General features: G+C 43.3%; 1 protein-coding gene across 1 annotated transcript in view; it reads left to right on the forward strand.

Moving 5' to 3' along the window:
* Positions 1-23,804: 23,804 nt before the first annotated feature.
* The window catches only part of LOC104157403 (coagulation factor XIII A chain-like), a 59,848-nt gene continuing 58,393 nt past the window's right edge, over positions 23,805-25,259 (forward strand). The window contains 2 exon segments of the mRNA XM_009694718.1: positions 23,805-23,850; positions 24,793-24,944. Coding sequence (XP_009693020.1) covers positions 24,794-24,944 — 151 coding nt within the window. The 5' untranslated portion in view covers positions 23,805-23,850; position 24,793.

Raw genomic sequence — 25,259 nt, forward strand, 5'->3', positions numbered from 1 at the left:
TTATTTTTTTGTAAGAATATATAGAGATTTCTTGCTTATAATAGGCATTCTGTATTACTTGGAAAATGATCAAGAAAGGATTCCCTGCATACAGAAAGCACTTACTTTCCGAACTCAAGGTTTACTTGGCAAGGAGAGAGAATCAACTGGTGTTGTAATGACTTCCTGATTCTGAAAAAAAATTGGAAGGGCATGGTGAGCAAAGAAAGAAATGTTCATAAATCCAAGGTGTCCTTGAGGAAAACAAGGCTTCTAAGGCTTAGAAGATAAAGCAGCAAGCTCTGAGACTCACAGGGGCACAAATTAATGGCAAACTGCAAAAGAATTAAAAGGCTTCAATCGTTAGTAGTTTCAAAGGAAGAGTTTCCTTTGTTTTCCTTGCCTTAAACGGAGGCTGAGGTGGATCCTGGAGAACTACGCTTAACCTTGATGCAGAGTCTGAAAAGAAGTTTGAAAGGAACATTTGTGACTACTGACCCAAATGACAACCTAACACTGAGCATGGTGTTGCATAGAACTGATGTCAGCCCCACAGATCAGTGCTTAATATACCCTTATGGTCTTCACAGTCTCCTGGGGACACCAGAAATCACCATCTCCACCTCTCAACTTGAAAGCGATAATGGAAAGGAGAGGACATCTGGGCTTCTAGAGGAGTGAAGCTCTAGATCAGTCAGTCAGTCACTTTCAGATCTTTATTATTCATGCTCTAAGGGTGGCACCGCTGAACTGTAGCCATCTGAATGTTCACCTTCTCATCTTAGAGCTTGCTACCTGACCTCCTGATCTCTGTAAGGTGATGCATTTCCACCCCTCTCTAGCATACCTGAATATGGTGGGATGAGCAGCCCTCTGGAGCTGTCTCCATTTACTGCAGAGAAAGCATGGACAAATTATTTGATTTAGGCTATATCAAACTCCTAACTGGCTGTGGTGAGAGGAGAAGTATCTAACCCTAACTCGCTGGGGCGAGGTCTGAATATGACAAAAAAGGAGTGACGGCTACAGTGAAGGTGGGTGAGAAGAAGCTAAGTGGAAATAAAGATGAGAAATCCTTACTGCAGGCTCTGTAAGGTAAAATGAGATGCTTGGATGTGACTGGGATAATGGCACTTGCTGCGATACCATTGCCTGCTGAAGCCTGGCTATGCCAGAGAACAGGGATACAACTGGTGCACGAGTTACTCAAGGGGCTAGCAGAGGGTGATACGAATGGCCACCACATCTCATTCCCTGGTGTCACTGACTGTGATAAGCTTCACTATGGGTCTCTGAGAGAAAAGAGAGTTGTGGGCAAAGAGGAGACAGAGGTCTGTGCTGACCAGGAGAGTGGACAGGATGAGCGATGGCTGAGCAAAGAAATGTCCAGTGAAGTCAGGGAAGGAAAAGGGTTCAGGTTTCCTGAAGAAACCTTCTTCCAGTAGGGAGGTTTAGGCATATCCAGCTGAGGGGAACCATGTTTATGTCTTGTATCAGGTGCCCAAAGTGACTTCACAAAAGAGAGAAACAAGATATCAAAGATATTTTCAGAATAATGTTGTGTTGAGATCTGGGTCGTTGGGCAAGGTCCAAAGAGCTGAGCAGGCCCAGGAGAAAGCAGGAGGTCTCTGGCTTCAAGTTCCTACTCTCTTCACAAGGGTTGCAATATGAAGGGAGGACAGTACTTCTCCCTGGGACAAGCAAAATTTGGCTAATCAAGTAACTTGATGCCCTGTAAATTTCTGTCTTTTTTTTTTTTTTTTTTCCCTGTGACCTCTTCAGACAGTTACCACCTGGAACATGTTGTACTGCCATTTCATTCACTTTCTTTCTGTGGAGGTGGAAGATGTGCAAAGCCTATTGAAGAATACATGCATTCCAGAGGTTTAGGTAACACTTGTGAATTCTTTAATAATTTTTATAATTTCTGAATATATCTGCTTTTGCAACCATTCTATAAACAGAGAGAAATGTCTATAATTCTCAACCAGGGAGGTGGGGTAGGCACAGGATTTTCACGGAGTTCACACCATATTGAAACAGGTCAGTGGGAGGCTATGTTGGGGAGGTCTAGCAGTTTCCATTTTAATTTGGAAACAGCCTCGCGGTGTATCTGATTGCTCTGGTCCTAAGCCATTACCTTGGACCAGAACCGAGATGCCTGGTGATCCAACATCAGCTGCATCTACGTGAGTGGAAAAAGTAGATCAGGGTGGTTTGGGCATAGTGATCCCTGAATGCTAGTGAAAAGAGAAACATATTTGGCACCATTACAAGTCAGGCACTCTGAGGATTTCAAAATTGTGTCCTTTTTTATAACAATAATAAATTTGTCAGTTATGTGGGGAAACATTGTGAAAAATGAATGTCTTTTACTGCATTCAGAGCCATTGCTCCAAATCCAGCAAGATAATGGCCAATAAAACTTTGAGCTAGGAGGCTGAGTTCTGCATTGCTAAAGCCTTCATTATGTGTGGTTTTAGAAAATGTACACATGTGCCAGAGTGTCTCATTGTTCTTTTGTTATTTTATTATTTTGTCAGTATGAAGTTGCTCTGATTCCAGCTATGAAATGCAAGTTTAGCTTATATTGATCCTGCTGTCCGTGTATAGGTCCTTAGCAGCTTTGCAAGATGCTGTTAAGAGCAGTTAGGTTTGATTTGCAGCCGAACCATACTGTACTCTGTTCCCTATTGAAACAAATTGCATCTTGGTCCAAATGTACTTGATTAACTTTTTTTTTTCATTGTAGAGGGTTGTAATTGAGATCCTCCAATCTTTTTGACTGCTTAGAGGGAGTCAAGACCAACCTACTTGGGCATCCCAAAGTAGGGAATGTGACTTTGTGGTTCCCAGAACTGCATTGTTAAATGGCAGTCTCTGCTGTGGGCCCATAGCAGGGCATCCACAGTCTGACCAGACTACTCTCGTCTTCATAGTATAGGCCAGATTCTTCACTAGATGTTAGTCTGAAATTCAACTTTAGGTTATCTGTTGCAGCTTCTAGGATAATGCAAGTTTCCTTTACATCTTTGACAAACCCAGTAACTCCTTGTTTGATGAAAGTTTATATTTGGTCAGGCTGGAATAAAATTAGGAGTTCTTCTATAGCCAGGTTCAGCTTTCAGCACTCAATGAAAGTACTCTGTCTCATGAGAAGTTACCATCTGAATCTGTAGGTACGTCACGTTATCAGTCCACTTGTTGGTTCTTTAAATGTTATAAATCCAATTCACAATGACGACACTTCCCATGTAATGTCATTTGTTTCCTAACTAGTGTACAGTTTAAAAAATTATGTATATGCTAGCACCCTTCGTCAGATCCTTGGAAGGATGACGTTACAGACACAGTGGCTTCAAACAGGATTAAAATACTGCAGCCTTTACGGTGAAGTATGTGAGGTCTTTTTGTAGTGTAACTAATGCTATACTAGGAAAAAAGTTAACACCTCAGGCTGGAGCAAAGGCAATGGACAAGGGCATGTGCTTGCATAAAAACTCTACCCAGAAAAATCACAGAATATTTTAAAATAGAAGAATTATGTGGTACCTAAGAAACGAATGAAGATATCATTGGTTTAGAGTAAACCAGGCAATGTTCTGGCAACACCAAGGGTCTTATGAAAGACTGTGAGGACTGTGTATTAGTGTAGCAACGTTGATGTATTTCATCAGATCCAAACTGAACTCCTTGAGGGACTGTGCCATGTGTTTTCTCAGCATAGATGGACGTGAAATCATGGAAATGGAAATGATGCTTATAAACAGCATTGAGCCTTTGCAGGGGAGACTGGGCACAAAGTGCGTTAAGACCTTACCATTTAAAACACTATGCTGGCAGGAGGGTGGCAGAAGAGTTGGGCATGGGCTGGCTCCCACCATGCTCTCCTCCGAAGGACACCTTTCTGGGAGGGCAGCAATGTGTTCGTTGTGGGTCCCCTCCTTGAGTAAGGAAAGCTCAGTGCTGACAGTACATCTGCCAGAAGATCAGAAAATGGAAATTGTTATTCTCCACTACCTCTTTCCTATCTCTGACCCCTCGTCCGTAGTACATAGTTTTAGCACGGTACTATCGCATACATCTGTCTGGGGCTGTGTAATGGGTGTGCTGTACCAAAAGGATGCAGAGAGATTTGCTATTCCCCCTAGCAGGTTACAGCACGAATGTACCACTAGGAAAACTCTTCCTGAAGTCACCCGACCAGATTTTGTTACTGATCATATACATTTGGAGAAATGCAATAGTCTTCAGTATGGTCCCTTGGATTGTATACAGGCAATGGTGGGGGATCAGACCCTGCTTTTTATCTGAGGAGTCAGAGGCAATTGCAGTCAGAGGATTTTAAAGGAGAGGACTGAAATCAGAGGATTACTCTTGTTTTGTTTTATTTTAGAGACAGGCACTAAGGTTTTTATTCTGTTGTATCGGGCCATCAGATGCAGTCAGGTTTACCATGGTTAATTTTAGAGAACTAAAATATAAAACAAAATAACTTAAACTGAGAACCAACTTTCATCATTTCCCAGACAGTGTGTTTGTAAACAATACAGCATTACAAAACATACTTCTAATTATGTGTTACTGTTTCACCTGTAAGGATGAGCAAACATTTGCACCCAGGAGGAGCAACATTCCGCTAAATATTTGGACATCAGCCGCGAACCGCAAAAAGAGGTCCAGACAGTTCCCCAACATCCACATGCTTTTGATAACCCAGCACTCCTTCTCCACTGTGGCCTGGAAACTCCCTCCTTAGTCTTCTGCTCCTTCTCCCACTGCTGGCCAGCAGGCTACAAGCCAAGTGCCCACTTCCAGTTCATTCTGTGTTTTTCAAAACTCTGGTAAGACCACCTAGGTAAAGCGCTGCCAAACATCGTCATCTCTCTCCTCGCCCCCTCATCCCCGTACTCCTTTCTGGGGACAAACACAGGCGCTTAAAGGCCTTCAGTTGCCTGCTACTATGGCTTGCCACGTTGCACAGCCCTGCTCAGGAAACAGCATCTGTGGAAGAGTGCCTCTGAAGTCCTGTCAGATGTTCTTGGCAGAGAAGCAAAGGGGAAGCCTCGGTTTGAGCGTGGGAGGTTTAAAGCTTCTGTGCTGGTCTCTGAAGTTTCTCCGGGGCCAGAGCACTCAAATGGGAGTCTTACGTGGGGTGGGTAGGCTTGGGTCTGCACCAAGTCACAGGGCTGAGTGGTGGGAAGATGGAGAGTCTCAGCTCAGAGCACGCATCCTCTGTAGCTCACTTTGGATGCCTTATTTTCTGATGGGAGGTGAAATGTTTAGCCTCTCTCCTTTTCTCTTTTTGGAATTGCTTTGCCTGCTGCTAATTTACATCTCAGGCATAAAAGAAATCTTTGTGTTCAAATGCAAAACATAAAGCTTCACTCTAGAGGTGATTAAAAATGAACAAAATATTATAATATACTGAACAATATTCAAATGTTTTTTAACTTTTTCCAGAAAAATATGTCTGCAGATCTGTATATCATTGCAGAGATTAGTCTAGAGGGATTTGATCCATCAAACACAATGATACAATGACTTTTGATCTTTACTGAAGTGGTGAGAGAATGGAAAAAAGAAAAAAAGAAGGAAAGCAGAACAGAAGGTAGAAATTGTGGAGAATACACCAGGAATTTCTGGAACATTTTACACTTTGAAAATATGCACATGTGGCTTGTGAACTGCTTGATAATTGTTATAGGACCTGCCTTTAAAAGTCTGTCAGAAATGCCGAGGGACCAAGGCACTCATTTCTTTTTAGACCAGGCTCTGACAGTAGAGCAAACCCAACAGAAAGGTCTCCAGGAGTGTTCTATAGACACAGTGGCCACGGGTGCCATAGCTACCATTCAGGTGTCTCCAGGTATGGTTCAAATGTCCAAAGACTGTCTGAGGTTGGAAATGGCAATGACAAATTTTGTGCCAGAGCAGATATTACCTGTATCTGAGGTACTATGACTAACTTGACAGAAATGCAGTCTTCTGCCCAGATCCAGTCCAGATCAAACTTGTCCTGCCGAGCAGTCTGCTGGTGGAAAGACCCAGAGCCTGCGGCTGTGAAACCCTGGTGAGAGACTCTGTTTTACCCCTCTCCTCAAATATCTTAGTTTTATGTCACGTATAACAGATGGTACAATAGAAAGACAGAGCTGATGATTCCCTATCTATCACCTAAAAGTAGTCTGTCTGGCCTAAGGGTAGTTTCTCAAAGATCTTCCTGCTTTTCTTACAGCCAAACTACACTACAGAGAAACGATTTATTAAAACACAAACAGAAGAGAAACCGGAGGTTAGGAGGCAGCCAGTAACTTTCTGTTGAAATGAGACTTTGTCATGGAAAATTAGCCCTGAAGAGGACCTTAAGAGATCATTAAACCACCTTTGCTTCTAAAGGCAAATGCAACTATATCAACATCATCCCTGACAGACATGTGTCTAATTCCTCCTTAAAGGTATCCAGAGATGGAGGCTTGACGTTAGGGCCTTAAAGATTAAATAAGCATTAACAAGCTATAGCAATGAGCAGCTGCGATTACTAGAATTAAGGAGCTGGAAAAATTAATCATAATTTTAAAATATCAGTGTGTAGGATAATTAGCCAAGCTGCAAAGCTAATTCAAAATTAAGCTCTGGAGAAAGGTGAGGCAATAAATATCCTGGTCTGACTGCCTTTTTGTTTTTTTTTTTTGCTTTCAAAATTGAGCTCACTGTCTGTCTTTTATGATACTGATGTGACTAAAGGTACATAAACATCTTAATACCTTTTGGTCGTGGGGAAGGAGGGAGAATGCAGTCAAAATTAAAGGCATTCGGTCTGGTTTTAACTGCGAGTAACCTTCTGCCTTCATTTCACATGGGGTGGAGGTGAGCCAGGTGGTGTGTGGTAAGGCAGGAACTAGTTAAGGCTCTCCAACTTCTTACCTGCCTTGCCTTAGGAGCCGCTAAGCTCCCCTCTGTGGGTTTGCAAAAACTGCTGCTGAAAATCTGTATTTCTTACTAACTCAAATTTATCTGGTTTAAATATCTGGCCAACTGTTTTTGTCTCTTTTGTGCTTACTATGGCCTTCTTTTAGCGTCGCTGCTTTCCAAAATTGCTGAGAGATGTATGGGGAAAATTATCTGTGAACTGTAGTCTTGACTTCAGAATTGGGTCATGAGTTATTGTCTGAGAATTTGGACCTTGAAACTAAACTGTCAGCAGGACTCATTGAAATTGCTAGGAAATACACTGTTAAGAAAATCAGCTTGTTTTTACCTGCACAACTTCTTATCAAGCTCTGTGGGGATTTGATTCCAAGTCCAGTACAGCCAAAGGAGACCACTGTTTGTACTTCAGCGAGGCTGGGATTTGGACATAAGTTAGGCTTGCTTTATGGCACAGACTTAATTCTGTCACATACCTTCGTCTCTCTCTGATATTTTGCTCCAAAGTCAATGTAGTTAAGGCTACAGGGTTTTCAGCTGAGTGCATCCTTTACAGATATAAATCCCTTTTCTAAAACAGGAAAAAGTATATTGTGACTGACAGCTCAATCTGAGCTTTGCATCTAAGCAAAACCCCAGTCCACGCGTGAGGCAGGAAGCGAATTGCAGAGCTTCAGAAATAGCACAGAAACCTACATTCTGCTTGCAAATGCATCGTTCATAGCTCCCGCAGGGAGCAACAAAGACAGCAATCCGGGTGTGGAATAACACATAAAAAGCTATGTTATGATACACACTCACAATAAGGCTGCCTTACAGCAGGTAGGAAATCTTCTAATTGCTTGGAGTCTGTGTTGGAAGGTTGCCTTAATGCGGAGAGTTTGCATGGAAATGGAGCTGAGTGTGGCAGAGCGCGACTTTGAAGGTTCAGTCTGGTCCCATGAAGCTGTAGTTGGGTCAGGCTTGGTGCACTCTAAGGTGAAGTGAGCCAAAATCCAGCACCTTCGGCTGAGCATGGGAAGTGAGACCTGGCATTTATGACTAATGAGAGGTGTCAAAGTAGCTCTAGGCAGGCTGGGCTCCATCAACAGAGTCTGCTCTGCTTTGGTTTTGTTTCTCTTACAGTGGGACTGGGTTTAAATTACAGTGGGTCTCCGGAGTAAAATCTGACTCTTAAAATGACCCAGAAAAGAGGTTTAGCTGACCCTATGTGCTTTTTCCCAGCTCCCAGGGCTGTCACTTTCTTTCTTTGCACAATTCTGTCATTTCTAAGGCATAGCGTGGGCAAGAATATGCACGTACCCAATATGCATAAATGCATGCCTGCAGATTACTCTGGGAGTGGTAGCATCACAGTATGGGACAGGGCATGGAAAGGGTCAAGGTGAACCAGCTGTCAAATCCTGCTCTTCTCATGCCAGCACATGATTAAGATCATGATTTGGATTGTGCCCTGCATGGTCTGGTGCGGGACTTGGCGTGGAGCAGCGACATGCCGGCTGCAGCTGTGGAAGACCTGCTGGCATTGTGCGGATAAGCACAAGCACCTCGTCCCTGTTCAACCACTGTGCAGGATCCAGGGCATCCCCAAAATATCATGTAGGGTGCAATCTAGCCACCTGTGTGTGTCATCTGTGTCCAGTGCATTGCCTCTGGGGATCAGTGGAAAGGTGGAGTCCAAGTGCCCTCACCAGGCTGTTGATGGTGGGAAAGGACTGGAGGGGTGGTAGAAGCTGTGTCCTAATTCCACAAGTGCAGCACAGGTTGGGGTTTTTTTGCACCTCTGGTGTAGGTTGCTTCAACAGGCTGCTGAATCTCCCCGCGTCTATCCGGGGAGTGTTAAGACCATGGAGGAATGAATTGCTTTTTTGGAAGGCAACAGTTTCTAGCACTTGCTGAAAACTTGCAGATGAAATCCTAAAAATCCTGAAATCTCTAGAGAAGCAGTGAGAAACAAAAGGCATAGACACATTCATGCTGTGGTATTCTGTTATCATGTTTAATGCAGTCCATAGTAAAGATGTGTGTGTATGTCTGTGTAAATAAATATAGGCATGTCTGCTAAGCAGCTTCTCTCTCTACTTAAGATTCTAGGAGTTTTTCTTATTAAAATGAAGAAAATACATGGTTTTGTATCACCTATATTTGCAATTGCATTGTAAAAGAAAAGTTTTGTGGTAGCTTCTGTTAGAGCATCTTAAGAACAAATATCTGAATCTGGTTTATTCAGATACACCAAACACATTTGGTTGCAATGATGGAAATTATAAAACCTTTTGGAATGTCATTTTTTATTTGCCTGAATGGAAAATAAACAAGCCCCTTGTTTGTTCCCACCTCAAACAATAATAATCTGGAAATTGTGTTAAATGCTGGAAAACACCCATAGGAGATAAAAAATGGAGAAACAGAATTGTCAGCTTTCCTGAATGATTAATCCTGGATTTTAAACTAGACAAACAAAATTTCAACTCAAACAATAATTTTCAGAAAATCACAACTAAATGAGAGTACAGCTTTCCATTGACCCAGTTGAATTTGTTTTCCTCTATACTCCATGTTATCCTTTTTCATGATTAATCCCATGGGAGAGCTCAATGCGAAGCAGGTTATGGGAAAGCAGTCTAATGAAAGTAGTTTTGCAACTTTAAAAACACAGCTATTCCCAGGAATCTGGGGTTTGCTGTTCGGAGTGAAGGGAAGGAGACAAGCGCAGGATGCTTGAAGACTGGACCTCCACCCCCCCATCAGCACCTCCTCATGTGCTGTGCACTACTGCCCTGCAATGGCAGAGCTATAGGGTCAAGGAGGGTGGTGCCACCACCCTTACTTTGGTAGAGCCCTGCAAGGATATGTCTACAGCCCAGGCTATAAATGGGAATAACTTGCCATCAGCCATTTCCATCAGTATTTCTCTTCTTACTGTGCATAACAGTTTTCTCTGCCAACATCTTCATTGATTAAGGTATAAATGAAGGTAGGAAGCTGACATCTGCTGTCCTCTCCACTGAGAGAGGAATGCTGGCTCTGCAACCTCATGGATGACAGAAAAAAAATCAAATCGCCTCGTTCACCTTCTGCAGAGCAGTCATTAACTTCACTAACAGGGAAGGAGGTAGCTTTTTTAAACCCCATGCCTGGGGGATTACACATGCAGCTACTCTTAATGTCGGCATTGATGTCTCTGAGTAAGTATGTACCCTCCTGAAAACATAACCCGGGTGAGCAGAGGTTCCAACTGTGCAGATTTATCCCAAGGGGATGGAGGAGAACAGGGGTTACAAAATAAAGGCTGAAACCAGCCGTGTTTATGATAAAAGAATATTTACATGTTTTCATTTGTAAATGTGAATTTCGAGGAATGGATATATATAATATTCAGTGTGAAAAAAAAAAGGCTATTCGCTAATGTTTGATACTGTGCTTTAATAAAATGACACTTTCCAGAGCCAGTCATGACTTTAAACCAGATCATGGCTAAAAATATTAAGGGAAGGATCACCACAGCAACAATCACATTGCTCCCCTTCTGCAGAGGAAATGGAAAAACACTCAAACTTTGCCAACCTGAATAAATTATCCAGATTATCAGAACTGTAAGGAAAGCTGTATGTAATCAGTTCTGCGTGTGTGTGCTTGTGAGCGTGCGCACATGTGTTAACCAGATTGCAGTCCATTAAATACATATGTTAAAGGGGACAGCTCTGAAAATATGTTCAAGAGAAAAAACTTACCATGGTTGTACCTTAATTGGCCAGCAGATACCATGCACAGTGAGGTGCTCACTGCAGCACTGGGAGACTCCAGCTTCTGGGCTGGGCTCTCCTGCCTTGTGGTGGCCTGGAGATGGGATGGAGGACACCAGTGCTCTCTTGGTCTTGCTTCACTGTGAAGCTGGGAAAGGGCTACTTTGCTTATCCTGATTTGGGGGCACAGATGCACTCTTGCTGCAGTCTGGCAGGTTTTTTTATCTGTTGAGTGCAGTTTGCTTTGCCAAAGAAAATCGTCTCATTAGCCAGGGAAGGAAGAACAGAGGTGGGAGGGTGGGGGCAGGACCAATATTGTCACTGCTTTACTTTTAAGTGCCTTGTGCAGGAGTCTGCATTGGAAGTCTCTTCTTACCAGGCTGCCTGTATGGTCAGTGGAGAGATGCTGGCTTTTTTAGAGGCAGCCCAGGGAAAGGATGTGACTTAGAATGGATGTAATGGTGTCAAGATCTTTGGCAAATTCAGGATGCATCAAAGACTCCAAAATCACATCAGGGAAACCCAAAAACATGTGGCTTTTGAGGACAGGGAGGCAAGGTTAGGCACAGAATGCAAAGGCTGTCTGTTCCCATTTCTGCTTCTCTTGCCATTAGGAAGAGCACTTATTTAGCTGTTTGTTGGTCCAGTACTAAACCCTGGATTGTTGGCCGGCCAGCGGGCTGCCCTGGTTTTCTGGCTTGGATTTCTAGCTAGAAACGTCCTTCAGTTTTTCTGGGATCATACATTTTAAATAAATTGTGTGTGACTGGTCTCTGTCTTTAACCTTTTACGCTCTCCAGGCTTACAGGTGTTTAGCAAAGAAGGTGAGTGCTCCATTGAACAAATTTAAGCCTCCTGGTAACAGACTTGCTTTTCTTTTTTTTTTTTTGTTTTATGCAGTCCAGTGCAGACTTGGGCTTGGCTAGATGAGCTAAGTAACGCCAATGGTATGCTGGTTCCATTTGGAATATCTACTGCCTGATGGGTCCAGTACATACTGTGATGTTCATGCAAACTGAGTCCCAGTAGTCACCCATACCTGATGGTAACGTGACTGGAAAATGGGTAAGGTGGCTGCTGTCAGAAGTGTACGGGGCTTTCTCCTGCCTTGCAGTAGGTGCCGTTCAGGGCCCTCAGGTCCCAGTGGCAGAGGGGTACATCAGCAAGCAGGAGGAGTACATGAGCAAGCGGGAAGTTTCAGTTTGATCGCGACTGCAGAGCCTCTTTGTCTTTCACTGCCGTTACCTCCAGCATGTTGTAAAGAGCAGTTTATGATAGAACTGGTTGCTCTGTAATATTCTGGTTTTTGTTTTTTTAAAGTGCAAATTTTAAAATTTGCTTTTCAATCCATTTGAAGAACCGTATGGGCCCAACCACCCCTTGCTCTCTTTTCTGTCCTTTGATATCTGCCACCTTGCTGTGCCCACTGTAGCTCCGAGGCTGGAAAAAGCAGAGCCTTGCCACATGGCATGGGCTTTTGGGCAGGATTTTGTGCTAGTTGGCAGTGACACTGAACCATTGCAGTGGGGAAAAGCTAACAGTGGCAGCTGAAGTTAATGAATCCTACCTCACCCTGGAGAAGGGATGGGAAACCCAGAGCTCAGGGGGGTTTCATGGAGGTCTGCTGCAATCTTCATGTGTGAGTGACTGGAGGAGATGAAAGCACATCTGGATGAGCTAAGAAATACATATGCACTGGAATTTTTTTGCATTATATTTCATTCAATGCTTGCGCATTAGGGTCTTTTTTCCCATCTCTATTTAAGGTTCATTTGTTTTTCTGGGTAAGGAAAGATATGAGTGCATATGGTTAGATGAATGTCTACTATGATTCTGTTATTGTGTGCTGGACCTTTAAAAATAAAGTGTTCCCCAGGCTATAGTCTAGGAGGGATTGCTATGTATCAATGCAAGATGGCCCTTACAGTGAGTTACATGCTTGTTTTTCTCTCATGTAGTTGCTATTTCTCTCCTTACTTGTTTGATTTAATTTGAAACAAAAGCTGTTCTGGTTGTAGGCAATTTTGATTTAGGTGTTCAGGAAATGGAACAGGATTAGATCTGTGGAAAATATCACTAAGGAAATCCTACAAGAACAACACGTTGCTTCACCCACCGTCCCGTCAAAGCCAGGTCTGGTCAGGATATCTCCTCTGTATCACCCTGATCTACCTGTTGGGAGCACAGATTCTGAACTAGATTATAATCCACACTGATTTTCTTTCCCCTTCAAACTCTCTCCCTCCAAACTAAGGTCTATATATTATAACCAACACCCTGGTCTAGAAAGCTGAACAGATTCCTAGCTGCAAAACTCATATCTGGGTTCCTGATATGAGATGATATCTAAGCAGCCACAAATTTCTTTCATCCAGATCTACTTGATGGAAGTCTCAAATATCAGGGATATATCTTGACCAGCTGTGGGTCAGATGCTTCTACTGCATATGTATTTTTGTCACAGAATCGGTTTGCTTGCATTATAGCTTGGGAATAAGAGACTCGGCAGCCTCTAAGCTGAACTCGGTCTCACAGAGTGCCTACCTTGGGGGCTATTTTATTCTCTTTATTCTACCTTCTTGTCAAATGTGATGGGAAATCAATGATGAATAGGAGGTCCCTAATCTCCATGGATACTTGTCTCTGCCTGGTGTCAAAATCTGAGTTGGCTGTTTATTTTCTCATATTTTACATATGACTAATTTACTTAAGAAGGGGAGAGGAAAGAAGGAGGTTATTTGGGGCTGAAGTAAAAAATGAGAGAAAGGAAATTTGGCAGTGGTTCTCAACTGGAGCTGCTGGGAAGCCTCCAGAAGCCTGTCCCATACCTGCATCCCCTGAGCTTACCATCGGCTCTCATGCTTTGTTCTGTGCTCGCAGTAGGGTCTCAGAGGAACACAGCTGCTGCAGCTGCTCGTAGACCAAAAGGTGACCTTTTGAGTAGCCGAGGAATGATGCATTATTTAGTGCATTCCTGGCTAAAATGGAAATGAAATGATTTCGTGAGCAGAATGATTTGTTTGTCCTTTCACTTGGATGCATCCTCTCTGCATCACACAGTAGCGTGGCATGCACATCCTCATGGTTTCTTCTGGGTAAGGCTTTTGACAAGATGGGTATTGCACTTTGAAAAACATTGACTGTTAACTAGAAAGAGCCTACTAACCAAATGTAATAAACCTCAGTTTAGAGGTACTAAGTTTGCAAAAACCAGCTTGTATTTAAATTATGTGTAGGAGCGAAAGCTTCCTGGTGAAGTGTATGTCTCTAGACTGTCGGCTGATACTGGTATCATAACCAGCTGTTATTTCAACATGAAGTATTTTACTTCTTTCAATTAATCAAGAGTCTCTTGGAAGGTGCCATAGCAGGACATTCATTACGGGGATTTTTAACAAATAGAATATTTGTCATTCGCATAGACAGAGGCCTGAGAAACTGCCTCCCAGTGATCTGTGATAGGCAGCTACTTGGGCACTCTGCATATCTGTTGGGCAAAGGAGGGAAGGCAGATGGGAACAATTTTCCACAATGCCTAACTTTAAATTTCCTATGTGGTCTTCCAGACAGAGATCCAAAGAACCTGAGGCTGGAGCCTACCTCTCCTGCTGACTGTGAATGAAGACTGCAGCATCCTCTGCTGCAAATCCATCTGCTCTTGAACTTCATAAATACCTTTAAAAAGATGTATCTAATAGTGTTTTTCCTTTGAAGTTTCCAACACCATTTATGAAGGCTTGAAAGTGGTATTATTCACGTGTTTCAGATCAAGAGAGCTGAATTGTCAAGGTAACAACTGATTTGAGAATGGCCAGGTTTTTTTGAGATGTGAGCACGTGGAGGGACCTGGGGGGAGCTCCAATGCCTGCCAGGGATTTTGCTGAGCTCAACAAGCCCTGAAATGTAGGAAAGAGAAGAAATCTGCACAAATTAAAAGGTGCCCAGCAGACCATGCTATGTCATTGGAGAATCCAGTGGTAAATCTGCTCTGTAAAATGATAGATATCTGCTTCTATGGGATTATTTTTATTAGTAAAAGATTAGATGGGGTAAGGCAAGTAAACAGGGATTCTGTAAATGACTACAAGTGTTTCATTTGCCTGTTTGGCGTTGTCTTAATTGTTACAAACAAACAGCACAAGATGATGTAAAATGACCAGTTTTCTACTCAGAAGACACACTGCCTTTAAAAAGAAAGGAATGAAACTCAGCTCTATGATTTCTAGGACCCCCCTTATTTCCAATCACAGTGTCTGCTCACCCTGTTGCAGCACCCTTCAAACCATCCTCCCCCTAAGGATCCAGCAGACGTGGTCTGAGAGAAGAGCTGCGCACAAACTGGTAAGCATTCACTGCAGGGAGTTCTAAGTGCTGTGGGATTTAGTCAAACAGCAAAATACAAGCTTCTACTATGACTCATCTGGTGTAAAACTAGTGCTAAGTATTGTACATAATTAAGACAACATTATTACAGTGAGATAGCACTTCTTTTTTTGGCATGGTTAAAGTCTTGAAAAGGTGTAATGTTTTCAGCCTTCAGAGCTGTGAAGAAAATGGAGAGTTTTGATGGGAGTTCCTTCTAAAAGATATCATGGCTACAGTGAATTTAGATCATAATTTGCGTTATTCCTGAAGCTCTGCATGTATATTTCAGTCGCCTTCACGAAATGCTGTGGTTTTTGTGAGAATAAACACAACCTTAAAGTAGTATTCATTAGATAAGAATTGCAACAATGGCCTCTCTAGACGTCCCAAGGGTTTGCTGACTTTTATGCCCACAAATCATATATCTTATTTTAGGCCACATTTCTTAAAGAGGTACAATTGGTATTTTAAGCAATAGACACAAAAAATTATATTTACCATTGAACGCAATAGAAAATGTTGGCAGCAGTGGTATCAGAGCGCTATAGACTCAACATTTGAACACTGACTGTCAGCAGGTATGGAACAGGCCCTACCTATGGGAAAAGTTAAACAAGTAGGTCATTACAATTTGCCTACTTGCCCCAACTTTTTCCTTCAGAGGTCCACAAATCAACTTTCCTTTTTATGAATCCATGTTCTTGATTAAAATTTATTGTGATATAATGCAAACAAATTCCACTTATTGGTTGCTTGAAAGCCAGTTATTAGATTTATTTACTTATTATTATTCTTAACTAGTAACTGCTTTTTATGGTGTTATTATATTGTTTCTGTTTATTGATTAGCTGTCTGACTTGCAAGCAGGAGGTGGGTAATCAGACTGTAAGATGGTGACATGGACCATTTTAAGGGACAGGACTTTGAATGAACCCATTTCTGCCTGTGTATTCCAGTGGATGCCTTTGAAGCATATTTATGCTCTTACTTGAAAATACCTTCGATACTTCTTCAACCTAACTTTACCACCACTTTTCTTATAATTTCCTAATATGCTGCTTGTACCCCATTTTCATGAGTACCTCCAAGGAATTATGCAAGTAAATTACAGGCACTGCAGAGTTTCAGGAAGAATCCCAGGCAAACAAGGCACTTGGGTCAAGACATCTGAGCCACAGCCAGTGAGCCCTTTCTTTTCATATGAGCTGAACAAACTATATTTTTTTATAAGTACGAAGATTAAGAATTCCAAGGGCCTTTCTGAGAAAATGATGGTTTAATATAAAAGACAGATCAATTCCTGTTTTGCTTGTACTGCTGTTTTCTGGATGAGTTTCCAACCTATTAGTGAAGTAGTAAATGCTCCCCCAGCAACCAACCATTGGTGTTTTGAAAGGAAATCAAAAGCAGTGTAAAGTTGTTGAAGAAAATGACTTGAAAGGAAAAGAATGAAAGATCATACCATTCCTATGATAGCTGCAAAAGTTTGTGAAAATTACAACTGAGAAAGAGATGGGCCAGGGAGAGATCAAGGAGTCAAGGAGAAGGCATCTGCCTGCAGAGCTTTGTCCTAGCACACCTTCTTGCAGGCTCACAGCCTAAAACTTTGTAGAGGTTGGTCTGTTAGGGGCACACAACCAGAAGTGGAATTGCAGGAAAGGATGGATAAGCCTCAAATGGAGAGGGCACCTGTTGACCGTGATTACTACTTTGGACTTTGTATGGCTTTGACAGGATTTACACAGCTTCTGGACACATGAGAGAAATACTGCACATGCCTATTCTTCGTAACATAGGGTCTTAACATTAGCTGAGCAGCCAGGGACCTTGCTGTGGGTGCATGCTGGAGTTGCCCTCCTGATGCAGTGTCTGTCAGCTGATCTGACTTTTATCTTTACTCCAACCACTACGAGCACAGAGGGAAAAGTATCCATATTCCACTGTGCACAATGACAGTAATTTTGTGGATGCAGCACAACACTATAGAAAGAGACAGCTATATGGAGTGTTTAGAAGGGATTCATTTCTCCTTACGTTCTCCTTTTTTGAGCCATACTGCAAAAGGTTATAGCGGGAATAGCAAAGGAAAGAACTTGCAGACTTCACAAAAATCAAAGCCTACAGCTTGTGCTGGACGGGTATATTTGGCACACATCTGTGATTATGAAATGACTTTTAAATTGCTTTTGAACTTCATCTGGATAATGATTCATCCTTTCAATTTCCTTTCTCCCTCCAGAACATCCACCGTTAACAAACCAACCAGTTGTGATGTTTTACAATCCACATTTGAACATACTTCTCAAAACGTTGCACACTTCCTTAAATAAGCAATTACTCAGCTCATCTGCACAAAGATAAGGTCAGTCTTGGGACTAAAAGATCGATCAACAACCCACTTTGGCAACCATCTTTGAAACGAGTCAAGAAGCAGTTGCACTAGAGACTCATTGAACTGCAACATCATGTTGCAGAAATGCAATATCAACAGGCAGCTTAAGTGTTCCTGCACAAACAGATACTGTACAGCCTTGATTTGGTTGAGCTGAGCCCATTACAGGATTTAGGCATATGCCTAAAGATGGAATTGCCTACACGACTGAAGTTAAGATGGGCTTGAGTGTTTTGTTGTGTATGGGCTTACACACTACATCTGTGCTTGTATTGAGAGGAAAAGCTGTTCTACAAGACATTTGGGCATTTGAAAATGTATTTTTGTTCTGAACTGGAACAGGAAGTTTTACCCTGAAATGAAATTTACAAACTCTTTAATTCCAGAATGTGTCAGTAATGTTGAAACGCTTTGTGACATTAAGATTGAAACATTGCATGTCCACATATGTTACTAAATTAATTAGAACCAACTGTCAACTAAGCATGCTGGGATTGCCTGGGTTATGTATTACCCGCCTCCTGTACGCAGGAAGAGATCTGGTCTGATCTAGCTTCTTGGCTGAGGTGCAATACTCCATGAACACTGTTGTTCAACCTAGCACTAAAACAAGGATATTCATCTGTGCATGATGTAGAGCTGGACCTACTAAACCCTGCTCAGCCCAAATGGCTTTATGTAGGGACATCTCAAGTGTCTTGTACCAGGTCTTTGATGCAAGTGCTTCAGGGATGCAGGGCACAGACCCTGTGCTTGTGCTTGTAGGTTGTTTGGATCCTCCTTGGCTAATTGGTTCTGTCCTGGATGTATCCAAGATGAATCCACACTGTCCAAGAGCCATGGTAGTTTGGGCACAGCACAAATGGATGACCCTTATTTGCATCTGATGCTGAATGTCACAAGTGAGCCCCTCTGGAGCTGAGAGCTGCAGCTTTGCAGCAGCCAGTCTGGGTGCAGGACTGAGCTGCAGCTACTTAAACTCAAGGCGGGTCTTTGCAGAAACGTTAAGTTCCCTTCCCCGAGCTCCCCAAGCCTGTCCTGCCATAGACACCCTGGTACCTGGGGATTGCAGCCTGGCTGCGAACTTAAAAGCTAAAATGACCAAATCAAAGTTAAGCATGTTTTGGTAACTTCTTACTAACTGTTTTACCAAAATGAATTGCCATTTTCTTGAAAGCATTTCATTGTTGTGGAATCAGCATTCACTGTAAGGAGGCAGATGCATTGGAAAAAATTGAAACAGCTCTGTGAGTATATAGCAAGAATGATAGACAGTCTTACCAGACTGAATATATTGTTTGCTCTGCCTGTTGCTGGATACAATGGCTGCTCAAAAGGGAGCAGGTATCTGTCAGTAGTCTCTGAAAGGGAATCATACAAATCATCTGTTTCCCCTGCTCTTCAAGTTGCAGTCCCTCTTCTCAGTCTCTTTGCCTGATGGACCAAGCAGGGTTGATCCCTACGCCAAGAGCTTCTCTTTGGGTATGTGGGGTTAAGAAGACAAAGTGGTGCAGGAGCAGTTGCTTTAGAAACATCTCTTTCTTTGGCCCAAACATACAGCATGTGTGGTGAAATTTATTCAGACAAATGTGTTATCTAAAATGGCTTTTCCTGCTTAAGCTGGGTGGTTATGACTTTGTGTTGATGTCCTGTCCTTTTCTTTTGGAGTTGAGATAAAAATGTAAGGCCACAGCCTTTGTGTCTCTCTCAGCTTCTGGGTCAGCTGGCCACAGCAGAGAAGTTGTGCCATCCCATTTTTGAGAGACGTTCTTTCATCATTTAAGGCCTCAATTCCAGCTAATCATAAACCAGTAAACTTAGTTGGAGCCTGTGAATATCCTCTCTCGTGAAAGATCCCTTTGCTCTAGCTTGGCTTCTGTCTTACTCTTTCTGTAAGAAACTAGGACAGCCCCTAGTACCCAACCAACTGAATGCTTTGGATTCAGATGTCAGTAAGAATTGGAGTGGGAACCCGGATTGTGTGTTCATAACAGATAATACAATTGTTTTCTTATTTTTCTGCAGTTACTACAGGTACGGTTATATTTCTGCCTGAGGAAGCAAAACACCTTCGCAGATGAGTACAAAAAGATGCATGTGTTTTCCCAAACCTGAACTCATGAGCTTGTATGTACTTTAGTGTAACCTGACACTTATTGTAAGAAATATATTTTACAGAATTGGCAGTGGCAGCCACATATTCTAAGAGAAAAAAGTTTATTGAACTGTATACTGTGTATTACTGATAATGATTTGCAGCAGTATCTTCCATGAAAGTAAAGGATAATTTAGCATTTGAAAGCCGGGCCTCAAAACCAAAATAAAATCCTTTTCTTTTTCTGTGCCTAGGCTAGGATTCATCTCACCTCACTGCAGACATCAGCAGTATAGCCACATATGGTAGGACCCATCACCCCAAGCCCCCTTTGCAGTCAATACAGGGAACAGGCACTTTTAGGCCATGATTCATCTGACCTATTTACATGTCTGCTGTAGGAGGAGATGAATCACTGCCTAGACTAGATCTGTGCGGAGGATAAATGGAGCCTAAGATGGCCAGCTCAGATGTGGATGCTTATACATATCTACAGTTTGAATTTAGACTTGCAGTTTGGAATAACAATTTTTTTAGAGAAGAGTTAAATTTTCCTAGCAGAATGTGTATACAAATATATATATATATGGGTTTTTTCTTCCTGCAACAGAAACATTTGCAACAATATCTTTTGAAAACTGGCCCTATATCCCCTTCTCCAAATGTTCCACCATCTGAAGATCTGCCATTTTATCTCTCTCAGCCTCTGCCCCTGTTTCACACATGCAGACATGTGTACACATGCCGTGTTTCAGAGCTGGGCCTTCTGAATTTTCATCGTTAACTCAGATTATACTCCTCCATGTGTGGTAGCCAGGGCTGTTACATACAGACAGGTATATTAACTGGTTTTGTTCTTTTAAAAAACCCAAAGCAAAATATGCAAACAAAACCACCAAATGAACATTTCTGAAATTTGCTTCTCTTTAAAAATAACATTTTTTATTCAAATTTTCTGCTAGAATCTGCTCTATGCCTGCAGCCTTGGTGAGACAGGGCATCGTAGGAAGAGGAACATCAGTTTCTGGGAAACAAGTACTGATGCAGAGGAAGGGGGAAGACAGACTTGATCCTCTAAGAAAGGGTGCAAATTCCCAAGAGAAGCTCTGAGGAGACAAGAGAGAGGTAATGTTGTGTTATTACATATAGAAGATCAGGTTTGAAAGAGTCTGGTTTATGGAGGGTGAGGTTGACGTCCTCGCAGGTACCCTTGTGCACATGCTGTAGTATAATGTCCCAGTACACCTGAACAACCATCTAGACTGCAAACGGCACGAGGGTAATATTTTTAAAAAAAGGAAGAAAGGAAGTCACCCTGTTGCAGAGCTTCACAATGCTCAGCTTCTGCCGAGGAGTGCTTGGTGTAGCTACAGTAGTGGTAGGCAAAATATCTCTCCCATCCAGCCGTTGGCACCCAGCACAGCAACTCATTTATGTGAGCACCTGGTTGATCTGTTTGCTTGTGACAGATCTTGGCACGCCCTCTCCGCTGGCTGTAAAGCTTTACTCACTCTTGTGTTTTGTGGGATTTTTTTTTCCCCACAAACTCTTGTCTGGCATGGGAGGACTTGGAACAGAGCATCACTGGCTCTGGCGACAACAGGAAACTGCATTTTGGATAACCCTTTGTGGTGCAAGCTTTGCAGCCATTTAAGGGCTTTTCTGTGGGGATTGGGAGGAAGGGCTGTCCCTCATCCAAAGTCCATGGCAGTGGAAGGAAAGGGTGCCCGTGACTGCAAAGGTCTTTGGCAAAGGCCATGACCATCTGAAGGCTGCCTCTGAGAAATGGGTATGGGCTCATGCTTCCCCACAGGGTGCAATAGAGAAGCAACTTCAGGAAGAGACAGTGCTCTTTCACTGGTCATCCCAGCGCATCATTCATTAAATATAAGGCCCTACAGGAAAAGCAAGGCTTCGTGTTCTCTGTGCCCCCTCCTGCATCAGCCCCGACGTCAGTAGTTCTGAACCATGGAAGTTAAATTAAGGCCAGCACAGTCTAATAGGCAAGGGAGAGCAAATGTTAAGAAGTCAAGGTAATGAGAAAATACCTGCCATCTGGAGCTGTCATAAGCATGAATTTACATCACTCCCCACAAAATAAATAAATTACAGCCTGCAGAACATTACTCTCCCTGGATGCAAAGCCCCACTCCTGCCGCTACAGCCAAGAATTTTGGCCTCCCAGCTTTCCACATGATTGTCAGCTGCTGCCGAAAGCCCCAGAGAGATGTGCATGGGCACAGGGAGACATCTGCAACCGCTGCCTGTTTAAGTGCAATGGCTGGAGTGGGATCTGTTTGGCTGCATCCGCTTGCTCCCTTCCTTGCTCTGACGGAAAGTTTTCCTCCCGGCTCTGACAGCACCGCAGCCACTTGGGGAAGCACATGACTTCCTCGGGAGACGGCATTTCTTATTTGTGTTGCAGGCCTCCAGCAGGCATGGCACAGAGGCAATATTTATATCAGCTTTTGTAATATCGTCACAGCAGCTGCAATTTTGGGAACTGAAGTGCTGACTGGAAGTGGAGAGAAAGGCACAAAGCACACCATGCCATGTAGAAATCAGGGTGGAGGGGGAAAAACAAAAAGAAAAAAAAAAAAATTAGCAACCAGTCTCCTCCCCCAGAAAGCTCATTGTGTTCCTGGGTGCCAGGGGTGCCGCTTGCCCTCCAGATGGTTACCACAGGGCCCATCTGTGTAAGAGTGAGTCAATGGAAATCGCAGCTCAGGATGCCAGCGACAGGACCAGATCTGTCCCCACAGGGTGCTTGTACTCCTGGGGGAGCAGGGCAGGGGAAGGTGAGTCCCCCTGCTATGTGGCTTTCTGTGCTGCGTGCCTAATAGCCTGCTGGGGGAGGTGGGAGAGAGCTCAAGCCCTTTGGCTATGAGACAGGGTAGTTGGCTCGTGTATGGACAGCGAGGCTGCCTCCAAAACCACTGCAGCCTGATGCTGTGCCTCACCAATCAGCCCTAGCAGGCTCATTAGCTCGGCTACACTGCTGCACTGGTACAGCCATGCTGCTCCCAGGTCCCCAGCTGGCATCTCTGCCCCATGCTGTGCAGGTGTCCTGGCTTATGCGGAGCTACCTTGCTGTGGCTGGGAAGTCCCCAGAGAGCTAGGATGGGGATCCTGTCTTCCAGATGATTTACTTGCTGCTTTCCATTACAGGAATGTGACCCAATTCTCTCCTCTTCAGCCTCCTGGCTTGATTTTAATGGTGTTAAGCCAGCAGAGGTTTGAGGCTTACTGATGCTACGGGCCTGCAAGTCATAGCTGGCTGAAAGGGAGTGCTGGAGTCCTCTTCACTGTGTCTCCTCACTCCCCTGTCTACCCTGCAACTGAGGCAAATAAGTGCCCATGGCAGGTCCCATGTGCGTAAGAGGAGGTCTCTACTGCCCATGCATGCTCTTAGTACGTGACTTGTACCTCTGCTGCCAAACAGCAGCAGTTGGCAGGACAGTGGGCTTGAATTCTTCCCTGTACGCTCCTTTTTCTCCATGTAACTCCACTGGTCTATGGAGTTATGTCTGACAGAGGAGGTGTCACCCAGTCCCCAATTATCTTAGAGCTTGGTGGAACTGAACAAAGTTGATGTGGAGCTAAAATGCTTCCACTAGGTACAGGCCCAGACCCTGGCTGTTAGGTGATGCATATTTTATCATGGGCAACAGCTGAAGGTCATTTGCCCCAAACATAGCTGTTTGGTGCAAAATACCTTCACTCTCCTGAACTGCACAGGGTCTCAAGAAAAAGGTCCTTTCCACTGGACCACCAATGAGTTCTCCATGTCCATGTGCCCCACAGTCCTCCGAAAGGACTGCCGTGAGGCACCAGGCAGGGGAACTGGCGCTTGCCTGGGAGTACTCTGAAAACCACCACCTGAAGTTGCATTGCAGGCACCCTGAGGTAGAGATGCCATTAATACTGGCAATATGGTGAGCATGCCTTCTTGGGCTGTGTCCCTCAGAAATCCCCTCCAGTCTCCCACTTCATATGCCCTTGTGCCATGAGCAGTTCTACTCCGTCTCACTAAGAACTGAAACTTCAGTGCCCAAGTTTCCTTAGCCCAAAGGCCCTGAAATGCTCCTGGTGAGCAGGATTGAGGTAAGACAGGCAGAAGGAGGGAGGGAGTAAGCAAAGATGTACCAGAAGCGGTGTCAGATCCTCGGAGGTGGTGTCGGGGGGGGCTTGGCAACCCTTTCAGCACTGTCCTATTGCAGCAGGAGGGAGGAGGATATACAGAGGTTACTTAAAAGCCCCCAACTTTTCCCAGGCTTCTATCGCACTTCAGAAATTCTGCAAGGGAGAAGGGAAAAAAAAAAAAAAGACTATCTGCAAAGAAGGTACCCTTGCTAAACTAAAAAACTTCCTTTAAGAGCTTACTGCTATTAAATAATTGCTACCTTTTAAGTTGCTGTTTTCAGGAGCTTTGGGAAGAAGTTGTGTTCTCAGCCATGAATATTTTCTTAGAAGGACATGGCTTTTTCATTGCTACATGCTTACACTGAAATAGATGTGAAAGCAGTTTTGACTAGCTCAAAGAGAAGTCTCTGATCAGCCTACATCTGAGATTTCCCTTAAGGTCGTTAGTGGGAGAGAAATAAGTGGATAAGTGCTTTTTCTTTTCTTTTTTTCCCCTTCGCCACCCACTCCCCTTTCTCTCTCTTCCCCTCACTCTCTCTCTTTCTCAAAAGTGGATTATCTGGGTGCGGGAGTTAGCCCTTTAGATATTAGGTATTTGTGTGCATAGGGATGAAAATACAATTCTCCAGTAATCATCCACAGACTGTTGTAGGCTGTAGTATTTAAGATGATTGCAGTATAACTTAGAATGTCAGTTTTATTAGGGGGAGGTAGTGTGTGATGCACTTTCTGGAAATATTATTTGCTATTTTGGATTCAATAATGCTGTTTTAGAGGGTGGGAGAGTGAATGATTTTCCAGTTCTTTTACCTGAAACCTCCTAATGTTTTTAATGCTCTGCTTCTCCTAGGCGAATGCTTCTGTGTTAGGGTTCCCTCTCCTTCTTCCACCCCCCTTCTTCTCTTATTCATGTGTTTCAGCAAACAAAAAATGCCTTCCAATCCTTAGAGAGCTGTACTCCATCATTAGACTGATGTTTTCTGCCTCTCAGTTTTTATTTATGTGAGTCTAAAAATGTGTAGCTCACTGGCACCCCTCACTGGTTTTGGTTTCTCCCATCTCACATGTGCCATGCTGGCTCATGTTTGCTTTTTCCTTGCACCCTTTCTTTCTTTCATGGTATTACAACTTTTTTAATACAGGATGTCTGAAACGACGAGTATCAACGTGGAGAAGAAGAAACCTCCTCTGAACGGGAGGAGAGCCCTCCCATCAAACAACTCCAATGATGAAGAAAATGAGGTCCCTGAGATGGAGGCTTTTGGACTGATACCTAGAGGATTTAATCCAAAAGGTACAGTGTACAATTAAGCCATGAGTCTATTTTTACATCTTCCATACTTACCTTTGCCCAGGTCTGTGAATTAAAACCAAATCACTTTTTTCCTTGCATGTTTTGATCTCAGATAGCTTTTATTGCTGCTCATGAAAAACTTGCTAAAAACACCCATGTGCATGGAAATGTTACGGCAGGTTATAGGTAAGGAAAGTGAGGAGTGGAGAAGCTGAGTGACTGGGTTTCAGCTTGATCTGTGAGAGTGATTAAAAAAAGGCAAGAATGGGTTTTCCCAGTTTGATCACAATCACAGAGTCACTTTAGGGCCTGCTG

This window comes from Cariama cristata, unplaced genomic scaffold, assembly GCF_000690535.1.
Source record: "Cariama cristata isolate BGI_N322 unplaced genomic scaffold, ASM69053v1 scaffold12542, whole genome shotgun sequence".
In the NCBI taxonomy this organism is placed as follows: domain Eukaryota; kingdom Metazoa; phylum Chordata; class Aves; order Cariamiformes; family Cariamidae; genus Cariama; species Cariama cristata.